At 49.4% G+C, this 20,653-nt stretch overlaps 1 protein-coding gene across 16 annotated transcripts in view; it reads left to right on the forward strand.

The window, feature by feature from the left end:
* TAOK3 (TAO kinase 3) overlaps positions 1–20,653 on the forward strand; it is a 69,785-nt gene that overhangs the window by 44,257 nt on the left and 4,875 nt on the right. For 15 of the 16 annotated variants that reach the window (NM_001396282.1, NM_001012523.2, XM_046901094.1 and 12 more), the window contains 6 exons: positions 1,230–1,397; positions 4,051–4,257; positions 11,471–11,605; positions 17,829–18,065; positions 18,677–18,805; positions 19,731–19,934. In NM_001396282.1, coding sequence (NP_001383211.1) covers positions 1,230–1,397; positions 4,051–4,257; positions 11,471–11,605; positions 17,829–18,065; positions 18,677–18,805; positions 19,731–19,934 — 1,080 coding nt within the window. The remainder of the gene's footprint in view (positions 1–1,229; positions 1,398–4,050; positions 4,258–11,470; positions 11,606–17,828; positions 18,066–18,676; positions 18,806–19,730; positions 19,935–20,653) is intronic. The other variant, NM_001396281.1, reaches the window with a different exon arrangement.

Here is a 20,653-nt window from a genome sequence, read left to right on the forward strand (position 1 = left end):
TTCTGCCTTAAGGAAGGCCGGGTTCTGCATGCCTGTTGCTGAGCTCCAGTTGGGTGCACTGGTCCTGGAGTCTGAGGTTTGGCAGCAGCTGTGGGCAGGGATACACGTCCTGGGGTGGGCCAGCTGTGGCCCAGGAGCTGGGGCTGGGCAGCCAGGTGTGATGCTGCTGAGTGCTGCTTGGAGGGTGGGAGCCAGCTGCTGAGCTCACTAACAAAAACCCACTGCGACATGTGCTGTGCAGGGCAGGAAACTTCTCTCCTGTTCCCCTCTTGTTCGTATTTCTACAAGTGAAGTCAGTACTTCAGAGCTATCTCCTATAGTAAGCATTAAGCAGCACACCTGATGATGGTGATCCCATGTAGAACGTTGGCAAGCGTATGCTCAGGCTGTCTGCCTTACTCAGAGGATGGATCAGAAAGCTGCCAGGCTTTCATACCCCATTGCCAGCTGTACAGTGCAGGAAAACACGGCTGATAAGTCAGAGGAGAGCCTTTAATCACATACTTAGATTCCATTAAACAGTGTATTAAGTCTGCACTTAAAACGTGTGCTTCTTGTACCTCCTTTGCAGGAGTTGGCAAGAAATGCTTTGAGAATAAATAAACCTTGCACTCATCTTCCTGGTTTGATTTGAATTGGGATAGGTCAGCTTCAGGGTAACTCTTTGCAGGTAATCTTCTGTAATCAGGACTGTTTCCTCTTTGTCCTTCCTTCATTTTGTTCATTCTGAAGACGTGTGCCTTTGCAAGGTTTGAAGTGGCACTGTCTTCACCTTCAAGTGAAGGGATTCAAGAAGGAAAGAAGCAGCTGTGGTAGCTGAGAGCCCAGAAAACCTGACCCTGGTCCCAAAAGTGAGTCCAAAGGGTCTCAGTCCTCCCCATCCACCACCCTGCATCTCCTGCCACTGATACATAAGTGCACATGAGTTCCCAGTAGCAAAGTGATTTTTGCCTCATTTCTCGGTATTTGATCACGTTCTGTGCTGAAGCAGTTCCTTGTTCCTTTGGAACAAAGCATTTTACAGCCTATACTTGGAACCTCATGGCGGGTAGAGTGATCCCCCTGGTTGTGTGCTATAGTGCTGAGTGTGTTTGGAGCCTTTTGTGACAGGTATCACTAAGTACTGAACGTGAGCTGTTGCTTCAGGTGACCCAAAGTGGGCTCTGTCTGTAGATCGGGCAGCCTTGGTGCCATGTCTGAGACCACGTGTTTTGTTTCCTTCAATTCAGCACGATTTTGTTCGCCGAGATCGACCACCCAGAGTCCTCATAGACCTCATACAAAGGACAAAGGATGCAGTACGAGAGCTGGATAACCTCCAGTACCGGAAAATGAAGAAAATCCTTTTCCAAGAGACGCGGAACGGCCCTCTGACCGAGTCTCAAGAGGAGGAGGAGGTACTTTGATTGCATTACCCTCTTTGCACTGTTCTAATTGATTTCAGGGCGAGTGAGGGACGTTCCTGTCTTGAAGGGGCAGAGCAAGAGCATCCACAACATGGATGTGATCCATCTGGTTGGAATACCAACTGAATACCAACTGAATCAGCAGAGCTAGGCTGGGATGGAGGAGCATTAGCAGCCATTGCTCAACGTTAGATGTGCACTTATTGGCAAAACAGCAACTCTGGCTCTTTCAGACAGTTGCCTTTCTTCTGAAAGCTTTGGGAAAGAGACTCGTTTGGAGGGAGATCCTCTGTGATGAAAAGAATAACCCACAGGCTGTGCAAAGGAGAGCCTTGCGATGGTCCGAGCCTTTCATTCTCACAGCAAAATCAAGACTGCTTGATTAATGTTAATTTTTTTCTCAATTACTGTAGGCTCATTACTTTACAGTAAATTTATCATGAGCTGAAAAGCAAATCGCCAAATTAGTGAGACTTATTTTTTTTTAATTTGTTAATATTAAAGAAAGAAAGATTAAAGATAAAATTCAGCTGCAGTTGAAATCTTGTAATAAACCACCCACTTCATCAGTGTGTGATAATTGACAGTAACTGTGGCTTAGAGAAGCAAACCAGTCGTTTTTCAATTGATGAGATTAGATGGAAATTAATGTCATTTGGTATAAGCACTTGGCTAAATAAATCCATGCCTGATTCTCAACCACAAAAACCATAGGGAAACTGTGATATATTCCTTTTTCTTGCCTCGTAGCAAGATCATGTCCAATGAGATGCCAAAGTCTAACATATACTTGGGGACTTGGCTTTGAGGCTTGCATATATCAAATACTCTTTTAAAGCTAGACTGATGCTTTGGTTTAAGCAGTGGGCAAGCCTGGGTGTCAGGTAGGAGAGTATACAGGAGGACTGATGTTCATATTGGCCTTTGCTTTGGGGAAGGGGCAGCAGCAGATCCAAGCTCCACAGCTGAGGTGTGCAGGTACTGATTGAGGTGCATCTTCCTCTGTTCTTCCTGTCCCCATCCCTAAAAAGGATAGAAAAGTGTGTCTCCGGGACTTAATGCTTCTATTGAAGCTCACACTCTGCATGTGCACAGCATGCTCTGCACTGGGTTTTACCACTGAGCTTGCATACCACCAAAGGAGGTCGTGTTGCACACACAGCAAGAAGAATGGCTGAAGTAAAACACAGCACTTGCTTCAGTTTCTAAACTGGTTAACAGAAGCTGAGAATGCCACAAGTTGCTTTCTCTTTCTGCCCTGGACTTTCTCAGTGCAAGTTTAAATTGCATATTGCAAATCCCCTTTTAACACTCCCAATAATACTAATGCTTTCCTCAGATCTTTTGCAAGAAAGTTGAGGTTACTGGGAAGTATTCAAGTCAGGAAGTCAGAATTAAGGTTGCATATGCAATCTCATCTCTGCCCTTCTGTGCATATGTGCTTATTACTTAGGCACATTCCCATCTCAGATGTTATTTCTGTGGCAACTTCGTGTGAGCATCCTGGAAATGTTTTCATTTCCCTGTGTATTTTGGCTGCTGAGTGCTTTTACACAGGCTCTGAATGATCTGCTAATTGCTTAAAAATAATCACACAATCAAATACAAATCTGTCAAACTTCTTTCTTGCAGTTCCCAACAAAATGAGTTCAATGTCAATTGATTTGAAGCATGATTCCGCCCAGGCTCACTTTGGAGGCAAGAAGCAGCAGGGTGCAGTGCAGCCACTCGTGTGGGTGAATCAGAGCTATTTCAGAGCAGGAGCTGAAGGCTCTTCAGAGCTCTCAGTCCTCACTGTGAACTCCTTGCAAGCATCTTCAGTCTCGTTAGTTTATTACAAGGGACTCTCTAATTCTCTGAGTCAGTCCAGATTAAGCTCATGCTCTGGGATTACTGAGCTCATATAAAACCAAGAGAAGAAGATGCTACCTTCTGATGTTCCAGTGTAGAAGGAAAAACATGTCCTGTGTGAGGAATAATTATTTAAGTATGTCTAAGCAGATTACAATAGCTTTAATCACTATAATAATGCAGATTCTTCTGAGTCAGGTGTTTAAAGGTGAATGGAGATTACATAAGAGTTTATCTTGGCTGAAAACGCAGGATGGGAGGCTTTTATTAGCTGGAAAGAATAGAATTGCTGACTGTTAGGGACACGGAGGTTAAAACCACCGACCTGTGAAGCACTCTGAGATAGTTACCTAATCATAACAAGTGGATCCGTCATCCCCAGCTCTCTTCTGACTCACCAGATGTGTTGTAGCATACCCAAACTCAGAACATTGTTTTAATACAAACCGAAAAGTTCCTTCCTTCCTCAGCTGTAGGGCTCCTTTCACCACCAATGCGCTGCTCCTGGGTGTGTCCTATTCAAACCAGAGCCGTGCCCAGACCTGTTGAGATGTGGAGAAAGCTGGCCTGGCCCCTGATGTGTGAGGACTATGAGGGAAGAGGCAAAAGCTAACTGCCCTCGGTGCATTATTTCATAACCCGTGCAGCCTTGAGAAAGGAAGCTGCCAAAACACTGAGCAAAAAGCCTTCAACTCAGCAGAGCTGCCTTTCAAACCAACCTTGGGCACTGCAGTCACCTGTTGGGCAGGCGACCCTCTGCAGCGTTTGTAACCGATGCCCCCTTGTTTTGTAGGACAGTGAGCATGGATCAAACCTGAGTAGGAAGATGGACAGTCTGGGCAGCAACCATTCCATCCCAAGCATGTCTGTGAGCACAGGCAGTCAGAGCAGCAGTGTGAGCAGCATGCAGGAGGTCCTGGATGAGAGCAGCCCTGAACTGGTCATGATGCATAGTGACGAGAGCACAGTTAATTCCACTTCCTCCGTTGTTCAGAAGAAGGTATGTCCTCTAGTGCTCTCCATAGCTTCCTGCGCTCCCTGCTATCGCTCACGTTGGCTCGCCTGCATAGGGCCCCATGAGCAGTGTGCTGTGGTCTTGTGCTGAGCCATCTGCTGAGAGCAGGAGCTGGTGCTGGGCTTGCCGGAGTCAAGTTCTGTGTTTGTTCTGTAACGCCTGAGCTGTGTGTAGAGAAGCTGCAAATAAAGAGACTGCTAACGAAAGGTAGTGCTGTCAGTGGCTAGGCAGGGCTCCTGCAGACTTATTGCATGCCTCCTCACCCAGCCCTGCATGTGCACCCCTTCATCTCTGCTTTGTGACCTCAGTCCTCGTTTCCTTGTGAATGACCGTACTGTGTTATGTGGGATGGTGACAAGTGGTCACAGCAGCTGAGCTAACCGTTTACCAGTCACAGTGTATGATTAAAATCTGCTTGCACTTGGATTTCCCTCATGAGAAGTGGAAGTGTGCAGAACATTGGACCCTTCCCACGAGGTATGTTATGAGTCAAATTCCACTCTATGCTTTTCTGCTCTTTTGCTGCATGCTGTGATCTGTTGCCTTTTTGTTTTCTTAGTGCTAGACAGCAGACCGAAGTTGTCCACCCCTACCTAACTCAGCATCTGGTCTGAGATTGGCCAAAGTAATTTCGGTTTGGCCGCAGCAGTGTCATTTATAAGGTGTAGGTTTTGTGTGATTGCTTTTTCAAAGGGTTTTCAATGCATTTATATGCTATTTGCCAAAAGAGCTAAAGCGTTAAAGCAGCAATGAAGTATGACTTTCTCCTTTGTAGCATTATGGCAAAGCCTAGTTTTAACTAACCAAGTGTTTTGTAGGCAAGTTTCTTCCTCCTGAAATGCAATATTTGTGTGATTGAACATGGAAGCATTTGTAAAAGGAAGCTCTCAAGTAGCTTTGTCTCCAACAGAAGGTTGCCTCATACGTTTAGATACATTGGAAGATAAGTTGGGTTTGTTTCAGAGGGTTCCATTTGCAATAGCACCTTGAGGAAGATTGGTACCAAATGCCACTCCAAGGAGCCTTCGTGAACGAAGAGTGGCATAACTGACTGTCTGTTCTGGGGGATTCTGGTTAAAGCTTTTCTTCCTTCTGTGTACGTTTCAGGAACATGTCTCTTGATTTCACGTTGCCAAGTGGTTGTATTTATGTGTGTGTTAAACAGATGTTTGAGAGGTCGATTTGCACAATAATACGTTGTAATATTACTGATGGATCGGTGTCGTTGCAGCTGATGAAAACAAAGTGTGAGCCCCTTCCATCAGATCTAAATTGCATGTGTTGCAGGAGCAGAATGCTGCTTGCCTTAACATTACTTCATTCTGTACTGAAAGGGAGGGAGCATCCTCTCCCTCAGTCCTGTGGCTGCACACTGTACGTAGACAACACTTGCACTGTGAACAAACAGGATCACAATACCACCTGGGTGTTTTGTTACATGGTGTGGGAGAGCAGGATTGCTTACATACCTTTCAGGGAAGGAGTATGAAAGAACTCACCTGCGGGTCACCTCCAGCTTATGTTTTAGGGTAATTTTGGAAGCACAAACGTCAGAGCTTTGCTGATGGTCCCTATGAAGCAGTTAACGGGTGCAGACGTTACCTTCTGCTGTACACGTGCATGAAGTGCATTTGGAATATGTGTGGCAGGACGTTACCACTCTGAAAATACAGGTTTAATGGAATATATGTCTTTTTAAAATTCTCTTATTTTGAGGAATGCAATTTTAAATGAACAACTGCTTTGTCTATGTATTTATATATATATATAGTAATACCTGTGTGAAGACTATAATTGCAACAGGGCTTTTGCTGGAGCTTATACACATACATCCCATTCTGCTTTCAAGGTAAAATTCCTTAGTTGGGAAGAAAACCCTCCAGTCTGTACTTGCTCTATCTACTTCTGTAACCTGTTAAGTAGATGCACACAAGTTGTGTTTTGTTCTACCGGGTGAGAAGCAGGAGGTGCTGAGTTCAGTTACACTCCCAGAGCCCAATGCCAAACAAAATCCTGAGAACCTGGGGGTTCAGGCTTAAGTTAAGCTTTTGTTTTGTGTTTGATCAGCCTTTAAGGGCTAACAAAGAAAATACAGATGAATGTAATTAGCCAGCTGTGTGCCTCATGTGGGCATAGGGCCACGTGCTGGATTGTTTTGACATGGGTCAAATCAGAGCGCTTGGTAAAATTATGGTGTTCCACAAATGTGTTAATGAACGACCTCCAGATGTAGCAGACTGCGTGCATATGCCCGTGGTGGCTGCATTGCCTGAGCTGTAGTGTGGCTCAGAGCTCGAGGTGTCAGAAGCCTTTGGATTTCATTGCACCACAGCCCCAGCGTGTTCAGTTGAGACCCACTAACTGTATGCTAGCTCTTGGGAGCCAAGGTGCCACTCTGCACCAAGCAGTACCTGAGCATTTATGATGGATCCTCCATGAGAAGAGGACGCATCCTCACTCCTTCCACCAGGCAGAGCCATTGGGGCAGCACTTGGCTCTCTGCCTTCCCGAGCTTCTGCTTGGAACGGAGGTCGCTCCTATTTGTCAGCAGAGTGAAACCCGTAGATTGGAAGAAAAAATGATCTGGAAAGAAGAAAAGAATGATAGGCATCCCTAACTGACCGTGGCACTCCTTATGTAATTGAGTTTATAGTTGTATCCTAAATTGCTGGGGTAAAAAGATGTTCTGTTAATGTCTGCTGCTTGGGCTGCAAGTCCTCCCTTTCTGGAATCTTAGGCCTTCCTTGGAATCCAGGGCTTTCCTCAATAGGGTCCCCTCATCAAAGCAGTTTCTTCATAGGGTTTTCAGATACCCAGCTGGGATGGGCAGTTTTGCATGGAGCATTGCCTTTCCCCTTCCCTGGTTACGTCCCTCATGCAGGGCTCAGTCTGCTCAGTGTAACAGGTCTGGTTTTCCAGCCTCTTCCTTACAGACAGCTGCGTGACTGTGCACCTCCATTATGTTGGCAGTGGGTACACTCTCTTGTTCCCAAAGGGAGATGGAGAGTAACTCAGTTGTTCCTCCAGCTACTTTAGGTTGAGAACTGAAGAGTGCAAGCCCAGATGTGGCTTCAGATACAGAATTCAAATGGAAGGGTGAGAGGAAACTCCGAAGTCACTGTTGTTTCTGGGAGCTGTACAGACTGTTAGGTGCAGTGACTTACAGACATGAGGTTTGGCCTGTGGGTGCAGGCAGTGGTAACCCGTGTGTACCTTCTGGAGCTGTCATGCAGGTCAGGGACACAGAGCCTATTCTGCAAAGACCCTTGCTGCTTAAACCACCCTGCAGATGATTGAGGCATTTGGTACCATGTATTAAAATGAATGCTGATGCTCCTTTGAATCCTTAGAAGTTAAGGGTTTGCTGCAGTTGTATGCAGTGCTCTGCAGTTGCGTGCAAGTCCTTCCTGTGGCTCAGAAATTCCCTCTCCTGTTTGCCCAGGAGATTGGAAGTCCTCCTCAAGTGGAGGTTCCTCTTCTGCAAAGCCTTTGTGAAGGTATCTCTTTGGTGTGAGGAACTGAAGGTGCAGCACACAGGCCAACAGTCCTGGGGTGCAAGTTTGGTTGTTTCTACTTCAGGCTGCTCTGGTGTGGTCAGTTTGATGCTGGGGAGGTATTTCTGAGTCAGCTGTGAAGACAGCGGGACTCCTTTCACTGTGTTTTGCACTTATGTTGGATGCTTTGCCAGTGCAAGAGCTTCAACACAGTTCTATACTGAAAAGAATGTAAACACCAAACGCAATGTATAGATCTGTCTCCCCGGTTTTGTTGTGATTAAAATCTGAGGCAAAATTCTCATTGATTCATCAGTAGGGAAAAAATCAACTCCAATGTACCTACTGAGTTTTCTATTTGCTTCTGTAGCTTGCTTGTTCTGAGCGAGTGTTCTGTTCACATCGGAGGCTTCACTACAGAAATGGTTCTGTTTTCATAGGATCATAGAACTGTTTGAGGTAGAAGGGGCCCTTAAAGGCCATCTGGTCCAACTCCCCTGCAATGGGTGGGGACACCCACAGCTGATCAGGTGCTCAGAGCCCCATCCAACCGACATTGGGTGTCTGCAGGGATGGGGCACCCTACTGGTACACAAAACAATCTACATCTTGAAGCAAGCACAAACGGTCTGGTCAGTGTAATGGTCTGGCAGGAGCCTACTCAGAATGTCCATAACACGACTTGAAAGCACTGCTGACAAGTTGCTGTTAGTGTAGTCCTTCAAAAGCATGGCAGTTGAGTTAGGGAGATGTTCTGCTGTTCAGTGAGGAGGATGAAAAGATGCCTTGTGGTGGAACCAGCGTGGGGCTCTGGAGATAAAATTGAGGTTCTCACTCCAGGGGCTGACCATGGCCAAGCCATCCAGGTTTGAGCAGTGATTTGCTCCTTTCTTGGTTGAAAGCTTTGCATTCACCCTAGCATGCTAATGTAATGGAGAGAAGGGAGGCAGCTGAGCGACTGGCGTATTGCTGTAGGAGACCTTAGGAAGCTGTGTTGCTGCAGACCACGGGTGTATAACCATTTGGCCTGTTGCCACCTCAGTACTGTAGCTCCAGTAGAGCTCTTGTAGCTCCTGTGTTCTTAGAATCATAGAATTAAGGTTGGAAAAGACCGCTAAGACCTCATCCAACCTTTTGCAATATTCAGTCCTTTGTGGTTAAGACATCTAAGTCTTGTACAGATCTCTAGGACAGGATATTTATTTAGCTTTATTTAGCATACAGGTAACTCCAGTGCCAGTTTGCAGTTGCTGTCTCTGTTCCTCTTGCCCTGGCCTGCTTCAGAACCATGTGTGCACGTGAAGCAGTGCTTGCAGGAGCCCTGATTGCCCTGGCTCAGCCGGGTCCATCCCTGCTGCTCAGCTCAGCAGAACTGCTGGGGCTGCAGGCTCCCAACGTGGCAGCAGGAATATCAAACCAAGAGGTGATGTTAGCAGCCAGTCAGCTTCAAAAACAGTCCTGGGATCGTGTTTCAGTCCTTACACCTTCTCGCTAGGCGAGGTTGTGGCAGAGCTGTAGGAGACGTGGCATTGGTACCCTTCCAGTGAACCCATGAGTCTCAACTGAGTGATGCTGTTGAAGTATAAATGTTTAATCACTGCTTTTTTTGGTGTGACTGTAACAGTCTCAGACTTAGCTTCCTCATCACAACATGGAAGTCTGGGAGCACCCTCACAGTCACGTGAACTTGCACAGGTTGAAAATCTAAGATCAGCCCCATTGCCAGTAATGGACCTTCTGTAATGCTGTCTTCTCCTGCTGAGGATGTGCAACAAAAAGCCCCGTGTAAGGATAACAAATGTTAAGAGAAATTGCAACTCCTTATTACCCTCTACACAGATTCCCTACTGCTACAGAAGGAATGTCCCTATAGCCAGAGGAGCTGCTGTAGCTGTGATGCAGTGATGGTTTTGGCCATTGTTCTTCCTGCCAAGGCAAGGGAAGCGTGTGTGGGGCTCAAAGTGAAGGGCTCGAGAAAAGGTGCCTGTTTTAAAACACTTAAAATCAATGCATGGTTTGATTCTTTACATCACTGCTTCTCTACCTGTTGGCTCTTTGCTGGAAAGCATACTGAAGCGTATCCAGAGGACAATAAGCTGTGCAGGGTGTGGAGCACAGGTCTTACAGGGGGCAGCCTGGGGAGTTGGGATGGTTTGTCTGGAGAAGAGGAGCTCAGGGGAAACCTCATTGCTCCCTATCACCGCCTGGAAGGAGGTTGTGGTGAGGTGGGGGGTCAGCCTCTGCTCCCAGGTTGCGGTGATAGGGTGGGAGGTGATGGCCTCAAGTTGCACCAGGAGGAGGGGCAGGGTGGGTATTAGGAACAATTTGTGCTCTGAGAGTGGTGATGCATTGGCATAGGCAGCCCAGGGAGTTGGGGGTCACCGTCCCTGGAGGTGTCCAAGGGAAGGGCAGCTGAAAGGACAGCTATTGCACTGAGTGATGTGGCCTGGAGCGGTCACAGACATGGGTTGGGGTTGGACCTGATGATCTTAGTGATCTTCCCAACCTTAAAGGTTCTGTGATTCTATGAAAGCGGTTGGATTTGTGCAGGTCCAATCTAGGAGTGGCAGAGCACCGGGGAGAGAAGCCTATGGGGTGGGAGAGAAGTGCCGCGGTGAAAGTGCCATTGCGGGTGGGCTGTGTGGCGATGGTACGGCGCGGTCACCCGCAGACACCCGCACAACCCGTGGGTCACTGCTGCCGTAGCCGTGCTCCATACAGAGGATACGTGCCTCCACTGTAGGGCTGTAGAAGTGAGCGACACCTTGCTTTGCACCCATGCCAGCTGGAAACCCGCTGTCATTCAGGAGGACTCTCAAGTTGATCACGGCCGTACCAAGCCTGTGTCGGCGACCCAGTGGGACGTGGCGGTGGCCGTGGGCACATCCTGCAGTCACAGGGGCTGCTGGCTGCCACCTCCCCGTGTTTGTGGTTGGGCTGTGTGCCCTCGCCCTGCCCCACGCCTCGGCGAGCAGCGCGGTTGTTTGCCAGCAAGCTGCACGGGAAAGCGTTACGTGCTGAAACCTGTGAGCTGTTGCTTTAAAGGGGGGGAAGGAAAAAAAAAAAAAATGAGGGGAAAAAAAAAAAAAAATCCTTTGTGGGCTGTGGAGAGAAAGTGCTGGAAGCGTGCGGGATCATGACTGGAAAGCAGGATCCCTGAGCGGCGGCGGTGCCGGCAGCACGGCCGGGATGCGGGCGCAGGCAGCGGGCGCGGGACACAGCCCGGAGCTGCCAGGGGAATGAATGAGGCGTCCCGAGTGCCATAGAGATGGGAGTCACGTTCCTCCAGGGATCGCTGGGCTGCGGTGCTTTCGGCCGAGCTTTTTGAGGAGCCGCGCTCACTCCGCGTTGCCTTTTCTTTTTTTCTATGTGATGCTGGAGGTTTAAAAAAAAAAAAAAGGAAAAAAAAAAAAAAAACACCACCACCCCCCTCCTAAAAAAGAAAAAAAAAAAAAAAAAGAAAAAGAAAACCCAGCCCTGGCAGGGGTTGAGGAGGCATCCCGCTAGCGATCAGCTGACACGCCGAGCCGGAGCTGCAATGTGTTGCTTATTCATTTCGTACCGTGGGAGCTGCAGGGGCTAGCAGAGAGCTAAACTATGCATTTCAAACAGCCGTGCTTGTGCAGAGAGAGGGCTGAGAGAGAGGCAGCCGCCGAGGAAAGAGCACAGCTGGACTTTCTCCTTGTTTTTATCCATTTCTGCAGGATCATGTATTTATAAGGGATGAGGTGGGCCACAGGGATCGCAGGCCTGAGGTGCGGCCTACCCAGTCGGTGCAGAATCAGGCCCTCCACTACCGGAACCGAGAGCGCTTTGCCACGATCAAATCAGCATCTTTGGTAAGCAGCCCCCTCCTCTGCTCCTCCGCATCTCCCCGTCTCCCTGGGAAGGGGTCACGGATCCTTTTTCTTCTTATTATTCTTTTTTTTTGTTTTTCCTCTCCTTCGTTTTTTTTTTTCCCCCCCCTTTCTGTTGGCATAGCAACTCGGTGCTGCACCGGGTGCTGTTTCGGCTGCGTGTGTGAATGGGGAAATGTCGAATGCATGGAATGCCGGTGCTCTCACGCTGCATACATTGTCAGCAGATGTGGATTCAGCCACGTCTGTGGGTGAAGCTCACATCATCTCGGGGTATTTTTCCCTTTTTCCCACCCGTCTCCTTTGTTAGAGCCGTTCACGTTAACGAATGTGCTTATTTGCATGTGCACAAACGGCGGCTGGGTGTGCTTGCGCGGAATACGTTTGGATGCCGTGGAAATGCAGGTGGGGTTGGGAACAATAAGCTTGCCGTTTGCAGGGCGAGCCGCTGGGTTTTTTGGTTTTTTTTTTTTTTTTTTTTTTTTTTCCCCCCCTCGTTCATTCATTCATTCATTTATCTCCGGCGGCAGAACGGCGACCGCATCCCGCCGGCCGCTCGCGGGCAGCGTCGCCGGGCTGCAGCAGCTTACAAAGAGCAGGGGGATGGGGAGAACCCACATTTGTACTATTGCAAATGGGATTTCTGCGGACGCCTTTGTAGTAGCGAGAGGGGTGTGTGCTGCCGGAGTTACAGCCGCGCCTCCCGCCCGGCCCCGTACGGCTGCGGGCACCGGAGGGTGCGCGGGGTGGGAGAGGGGCAGGGAGAGGGCTGCGAGGCACGGGGACACGGAGCGGGACGTGTTGCAGCCCCACGGCGCTGGAGGTCACATGGATGGAGCGCTGGGAAGTGCCGCCGCTCGGCCTGGCACTCGCTGGGTGTTATGACATCATCCCGGACCAACCCCGAAATTACAACGGCGAGCCCTCCCCTTCTGGCTTCGCCCCGGCTGAATGGTTTTTCTTCCTTCGGCACCACCATTTCTTGTAATCCCCTGCACGGCTCTCCATCCCTACGTGTGCGGGAGGCAGCGGTGTGTGTGTGTGTGCGCACCCGCAGCTGGAAGCTCTCAACTGGGAGAAACAGCAGCGGCCACGTTTTCTTTCTGCACGGTGTTACAACCCACGGTGACGCCGGGGCTGTCAGAGCCGCCGGCAGATGCTCTGCAGGCTGAGATTTGGGGCAGGGCATCCGAGTTCCATCTGCTGCAGGGGCGCTCCTGTAACGGCACCCGAGCGCTCCCTGGGGCTGAGCGCCTGCTCCCCCCTGCTCTCCTCCTCCCACCGAAGGAGTGACCTAGAAATGGGAGTGATGGAGGTTCACGCTGCACACCTGCCACGCGCGGCGGCTCCGCTCCCCTGCAGACCCACAGCCTTGCACATCTTTATGTCGTGCGTGCACACAGCGCCGTGCCAACACCGCTGCGTGCGGGAGGCGGTTACGTTGGCTGGAAGGGAGAAATGGTCCGTGTCTCGGGCATCGTCATCCAGACAGATAGGTGGTTTGATGGGCAGATGGGTGTGTGCTGAACACGTGTGTGATCTCTTACTCTTCATGCGTTCAGCAGAGTCCATAACTCCTCTCCTCCTCAAATGTGTCATCCCTGGACTGCCCGGGTGGCTCCCGTGGCGAGGCCCTTCTGTGTGCTGGTGGCAGATGTTGGCAGAAGAATACAGGCTGTGAGGTCCTCACAGTCCTCAGAGCTCTGGGGAAGGCAGCGGTGCCCCGAGGTCGCTCCTCGTTCCCCTGGCAGCCTTTTGTGGGGCTGCAGCTGTGGCTGCCTCACCTGGTCACTTGGCTGCCCGAAATCTCTCTGCTTCACTTACCAAATGACTATCAGGATGAAATCAGTAGCGGCTAAGAAAGGTGCTGGGCTTTTTGGTGAGCTTTTCTTCCTCTAGTTTTCTGGGGAACGCACTCCGCGTGGCTTGCAGTGCTGCACTGAAGTGAACTCCACGCACAGCATCCTTTGGGACGCGGGGCAGTCCCGCTGTCAGCTCGCTGTTACCAGCAGGCTGATGGAGCAGCAAGTGGCACTGCGTGTCAGGTGAAGCTTTGCTGTCCCCATCCCATGTGTACCTGTCCCCTTCCCAGCACTGAGAGAGCTTCCCCAACCCATCACTGGGTATTACGGGGTTGTTACCATGTCCTTAGGCTGCATGGTGAGGGATTCATGTCATTATGCCTACAGCAGAAATATCTCACTTAATTTCAATGAATCTAGGGCTGGGCTTTCCCTTTTCGCCTCTGCATGCTCCAAAATGGAAACCTAGAAGAAATTCCAGGTTGAAACCAATTCCCCAGAACGTGAAGAGTGCCAGTACAGGTGCCGGGTTTTCAGGTGCTGCTGTGGCTGCCATTGCAGCACACTGTTCTTTATCTCTGTGTGTTACCCCTGGATGGAGGGGGCCAGTGGGTGGCCCAGCGCTGGCACTGCTTTGGCCAAGGGAAAACTCACACCTGCCCCCTTGTCTCCTTGTTCAGTTTCCCTGGGGAAGATTTTATATTAAAAACCAATGGAGCCAGCATGCTTTGGCAGTTCCCTCATTGCTGCTGACCGTCAGTTGGATCCTCAGCAGCTTAACACTGCTTTTTGGGCACTGAGAGGCACGTAGCCTCCACTGCAGAGAATCAGGAGCATCAGAAAATGGGAGTTCTGAGCCCAAACTGACCGTGGCGGGGTGATATTGGGGTGTAAAAAGATTGCTGACCAGCACCTCGAGCAGGAGAGGAGGGCAGCACTGCAGGGGGAAGGAAAGCAGCGAGCCCAAGGCTGCTGGGCTGTGCCTGCGGGCAGAACCAGGCTCCCATAGCACCCATAGGTCAGGCTGTGAATATACCCTTTATACCTTTCCAGACTGTCACTGATGCTTTGATACTGCTTATGTGTAACGTACACATATAAAAATTACTTAAAAGAATGAATAAATGAAAAGGACAGGTGGGGTTAAGGAAGCTGAAGGAGCGCTCTTGCCTTCTGAAACAAACTCTTACCTTTGTGCTTACCTGATTCAGGCAGCAGTTTTAATACTCGCTCTGGACCACCTTCCTCTTTGGTCGTTGCCTATGCCGACCTCAGCCTTGAAGCTGGGAAAGCTGTGTTGAAAAGGAAGGCTGGGTGTTCTGCATGCTGATAAGGCTGCACATCAACATCTTCCAGTGGAAGGTGTATTTTTAAATATGTGCAGCGAGGCGCTGATTTGCATTTCTGGGTCATGCTTGACCCTTTAACTCTCCATCACTTCTTGCATTTCCTCGATAGCTGCTGTTGCAGATTTGAATTGAATCAAATGAAGTGATGTAACTGTGGGGACTCTACCGAAGGCCTTGGCATTCTCTTCAGAATGGAAATGCCAGCAGAAGTGTTCCGTGATCTCATCCTGAGTCTGCAAAGCCAAATGCCTGGGTACGTGGGAGCAGCCTCTGGACGTGGCCATCCGAGTGCACCGACTCCTGGTGCGTTGACACCATGGCTGTTCCCTTGCACCTTCTGCTGCTGCAGCAGTGACATTTCACTCCAGGTGGTTGGGTTTCTCATCAGCTCATCTGGCTGCTGTCTATGTAGGTCTTTGCCCCAACATGCTGAATTTGTTTCTCCTCGTCTCAAAGTTCTCACTGGGCGAAGGGCTGCTGGTGGTTGGCATTCTGCTCGCTCCTCTGCCTCCATCCAGCAAAGAGGACACGGTGTTTCCAGAGGTGGAAATACCTCTTTTTAGGAGAAAACTCGGTGCCTTGTCTGAGCGTGATGAGGATAAGAAGCATCTCTATAGAAGTGCTGTTTTGGAGGAGTTGTGAGCCCAACTTCCTTACGTAAAGCAGAGAATCTTGGAGAGTGAATAAGAGTAACTTTAGATTTTATGCGATGGGTGAACTGCGTGTGAGAGTAGGTTGGAGAAGGCATCTGTCTGTCTCAGTTCTGTGTATGCCAAGGATGCGGAGAGATAAGAAACTGAGAAAATGTCATACCTTAATGGAAGCCACTCTGTTCTGTGCAGAGCTTTGGTTGTGCCGATGGCTGGGCTGATTGCACGGGGCTTCAGGAAGCCACAGTTCTCTGCTTTAAAGGATGCTGACATTTTCTGGCTACGTAGAGAGCAAACTTTGTGATAAGCATTTCCCGTGTCATCTTTTTTCCCCATCATAACCTATGGAGCTACGTTTATGAAACGCTTTATAACTGATTTTAGGCTCCGTGTTTCTTAGGCTCTTGCTGCCTGCTTTGGCACTGAGCGTTCCGATGGCTGCAGGCAGTGCCCATCCAGGCACATCCCCAGCTGCTGCCTGGGGGTCACCACGTGTGTCAGCCCCCGGCCAAGCCTGCTTACTGGGAGTCTTACCTTGCTTAACAGAGCAAACAGCATACACGTGAAATGCTGCATTCTTGTCTCTTGGCTACTTCCGTCTCTTATCGTTAACAGGTCTGACTTCTTAGAGAAACTCTACATCAGTTGCGTGTTTTTAATCCAGCCAATATGACAATAACATCCCCACGTTCCTTGTGGTAGCAGGATATGATTTGTACCTCAGCACTTCTGGTGGTTGATGTTTGGCTTTGCCACTGTGGTGCTGGAGTGCAAAATGGCACAGGGCTCGTTCTGTGTTTTCTGTGCACGGATGTTTGCTTTCTGTCCAGAGTTGCCTTTATCACAGAATCATAGAATGGCTCAGGTTGGAAGGGACCTCAAGGGTCATCAAGCTCCAACCTCCTTTAGGAAGGGTGCAGGGAAAACAGGCCTTCCATTCCTTAGCTTAGTCCTCTCGTGACTTGTTTCTGCTCTGGGATTGGCCATGACTGTCTTGGATGGTGACTCCTTGCTGTAAATCACTGTCAGTCCATTTGAGGGTAAAGGCCATGCAAGGCTCTTCCTGACCTCTTCACGCTCCTCCCAAGTGTTGGTGACACACTGGTGGTGCTGCTGAACTCTCTGGTTGATGTTGGAGCTTAGCGACTGCTGCAGGACTGCTTGGTTGGCTCTCAGGAAAGCAGCTGCTCTCCTTCTGTTGGCTTCAGCCTTCTCAGGTCTGCGTGTACATCCCATCCCATCCTCTTATCTTAAAGATCTCCAGAAAATGACCTTCAAATGACAGCGGTGCTGTGGTAGGTGCCAGTTCTTGGCTGCCTAGGGAGAAATTCATTGGGAAGGCCGTGCTCCCACAGGCTGCAGGAAGGGCTGTTGGTTCATAAGGCTCCAGTAATCCCCTTCAAAGGGCCGAGCTGTGCTGATTTGAGTGTGGAAGGAGGCATCCGCTCGTACAGACTGCAGCTCTACCTGTGTGCTAAGGGCTCCAGCTTTTGGCTCCCAGGGCTGTCCTATAAAAGATGAGCAGATCATTACACGTGAAGTTCCTGAGTCTGTATTTTCAATTAAAAAAAAAAAAAAAACAAAATCAATCTTGGATACTTTTCATCTTTTAAAATGGAAGCATTATGGAAGCATTATGGAAGCATTACCATCCTTGTTTTCTTCTGACAAATTTTGGCTCAACTTCCAGGGTTTTTTTCCTGCCTTTCACAGGGATGCTCTTAGGCATGGAAATGAATGTGGAACTTGTGAGTTTGTTTCAGCTGAGCGGGGTTTAAAATCTGCTTAGACCATCTGATCAATCTTGTCAAGAGCACACAGTTCCAGAACAGCGTTCCCTTGTTAGAAAACTTTCAATTCTGGTAGGCAATGAGCTCAGTCTGCTATCTGCTTGAATTGGAAGAAGAGGTTTGGAAGGAGGTGGCTCATAGCAGGAAATGGGTGCTGAGGGACTGTGCTGGAGCAGGGCTGACGTGGGGAGCTTCCAAGGATGGGGGCGAGTTCCTTAAAGCGGTGCCATCTTGTAAGTCCACGTAACCTTTGGGATTTGAAGCCCGTCTCCAAGGAAGGTTGTGCAGCAGGCACCTTTGCTTGCAGACCTCCTCCAGTATTTCCCATAGTGATCTGCAGCCTGTTTGCTTTGTTCGGAACGTGATGTTTTCTGCCGTGGCAGTGGAAATGCACATAAAGTGCTTGGGAAGATAAGGGAAGAATGAAGAGGGCGAAACCTTCTGACCTGATGTGTAGTATTAGATGCTTGCACCCTCTGCAACCTGCAGCAGCACTCCCTGCAAGCTGACCTCAAGGAGTGCAGCAAAGCGTGGTGTTCCTTACAGGTAAGCAGGAAATGAGGAGGCAGTGAAGAAGGCCACGTAGCATTTCTTTCCCTTTTCCCTGACCTCAGGTTACAAGGCAGATCCATGAGCATGAGCAGGAGAACGAGTTGCGGGAACAGATGTCAGGATATAAGCGGATGCGGCGCCAGCACCAGAAGCAGCTGATCGCCCTGGAAAACAAGTTGAAGGCCGAGATGGACGAGCACCGCCTCAAGCTGCAGAAGGAGGTGGAGACGCACGCCAACAACTCGTCCATTGAGCTGGAGAAGCTGGCCAAGAAGCAAGTGGCTGTGATGGAGAAGGAGGTGAGTAGCGATGTGGGCTCCCCAGAGGTATGAGATGACGGAGAGGTGTGTGTGTGTGCCAGCTCTGAAGGGAAAGGCGGTGGATGTAGTGCTTGAAAGCCATGTTTGTGAGCACGTGGTGTGGTTACTGTCTGGAGCTGCCTTGGCCAGTTCTTGGAACAGCCTCACAGCCACACACTGAGTGTTGGTGGACAGCATTGGCATCAAGCAGTGCTGCAGCCATTGACTGCTGGCTGAGAGACTGACACTCGTGGGCACCTGGCAGGGGGTTCTGCTCGTGGCTGTGGCAGCTACAAAGCTGTAACCCGGCAGCCTGCTGTCAGTCTGTGCGAAGTCAGCCCGTTATTCCATGTAATGAGTGGGCTTTTACCCACTGAGGTGGCTCTGGTGGGGAGAGAGGAGAAGAAAGCTCTTAAATGCGTGTGGGCATTCTGTTTTCCTGTTGATGTGCAAGCAGATTTCATTTGGCCAAATATTCACGGCTTTGTCTTATGTGTGACGGGAGAATGACAGACCAAAAATGCATGAGAGAAAACTGCTATGGGCTGGATTCTGGATTCGGTGCTTGCACCTTCACCCTCATTGTTCTTCTCTTTCTCTGTGCCTTGCAGGCAAAGACAGCTGCAGCAGATGAAAAGAAATTCCAGCAACAGATTTTGGCTCAGCAAAAGAAAGACCTGGCGACCTTTTTAGAAAGTCAGAAGAAACAATACAAGCTTTGCAAGGAAAAGATTAAAGAGGCAAGCTGCTGTCGTTTTCAGGGCCGAGGGGGTGTGGAATGAACATGAACTAGACTTTCCTTTTGATTAACCTGTGCCAGCCCAGGGGTTTAGGATGCCATCATACATGGAAGCAAATTTAGATTCCTAGCGAGTAAACTGTTGGGAACTGGGGTCATCTGGCAGCATTTCTAGAATAATCTTTAAGCATGCTGGAGGAGCCCGCATGATGTGTCACGGAGTGGAATCTTTGAAGCAGAGGATGATGAGGGGAAACAGCAATTCACAGAGAATTCTCCTTCCTCCTTTTCCTCATCTGTTTTCCCCACAGACAGTAAGCAATGAGAGCAGTGATAGAGATGTCACTTGAATAAAAGCCCTGGGATTGCTTACGTGAACTGGAAAAAAAGACATCAGTAACTTAGTGTTTAGCCAGTGTCTGTCACAAACCGTGTCCCCAGCAGACAGCAAAATCATTTGTAGTTAAGAAAGTAGGGGGGACAAAAGGGATAGCAAAGGGCTCTGCTGGGTGTCTGATTCAACAGATTTGAGCTTGAATCCCATTGAAATGGAGGAAACTTAAGCCCAGGTTGGGCTCCTTTGTAAAGCAGATACAGGGAGCCAAGGGTTTCGATCCATTCTCTTTCCTGGACAAACAGACCTCCCCTGCAGTGGTGTTTTCTGTATTCTCATTGCTGCACTGTTAAGGTGGACCTTAAGGACCTTAAGGTGTTTGCTCTTACTGGGCACTGCTCCCTGCTCCTCGTGGGGGTAGCAGTGCGGCTCTGGAGGTGACGGGGATGGCACGGCTGGGTGACAGACTGGGTTCTGCATTTGGTGCCCTTCCATGAACTGGATGGTGGAGGAGTGCCCGGTGACTGATGGTTCTCCAGGTTCTGTGTCACAGTGATGCTAAGAGGAGTCTCGTTTTTGACTCTACGTGCAGGAAATGAACGAGGACCACAGCACACCGAAGAAAGAGAAGCAGGAAAGAATATCCAAACACAAAGAGAACCTGCAGCACACACAGGCTGAAGAGGAGGCCCATCTTCTCAGCCAGCAGAGACTCTACTACGACAAAAACTGCCGTTTCTTCAAGAGAAAAACGATGATCAAGAGGCACGAGTTGGAGCAGCAGAACATTCGGGAGGTAAGGCACCCTTCAGTTGCTTTCCTGCGTAGTCCTTTGAGTTGTACCTTTGTGTCTGTAAAGCAGTTGGGTGACGTGTGCTATGAGATCTGCGTGTTTTCAGTTGCCAAACAGAGCTGAGGACAGTGTAGGAAATGTGTTTTGGGAACCTGTTTTCCATACAGGAGTGCGGTTGGCACATGGCTGCTTCTATTTATTAATGGAAGAGGGTGGCAGAAGTGGCATGCAGAAAGAAAAACATGTGAGCCACCCACTCTGGGCCTGAGGGATTGATCTGAGCTCCCGGCCCCAGGGCTTCCTGGGGGAGGGCTTCATTCACAGCACATGCCATGCTGAGCATCACAGCCACCTGTAGGATAGGAGGGCTGAAAGGACATCACGTGAGGAGCTCTGCTTGCTGGCTGAAGTGAACACGTGGTTAAAACATGTAATAAAACGGGAATAACTTGAGCCTTTCAGGCTGCTGATAGTTAAATACCACTTTGGAAAAAGAATTGTTGCTTCTAGATTTTTCATATATCTGTTTTTCAGTATAGCGTGTGAATTCTTCACAGAGTTTTACTTCTAGGTAAGGACTGTGAGGTGGGAGGGTATTTTAGCAAAGGCTGAGAGTGAGCAAGTGGTCAGCTTGTTCTGATAGCTACACGCTCATTCTGCTGCCATCAGATTCCTCACACACTTAACTGATGAGCTCACATTCACTGGATCAGGAGCTTGGA

This window comes from Gallus gallus, chromosome 15 (assembly GCF_016699485.2).
Source record: "Gallus gallus isolate bGalGal1 chromosome 15, bGalGal1.mat.broiler.GRCg7b, whole genome shotgun sequence".
NCBI classification, from domain to species: domain Eukaryota; kingdom Metazoa; phylum Chordata; class Aves; order Galliformes; family Phasianidae; genus Gallus; species Gallus gallus.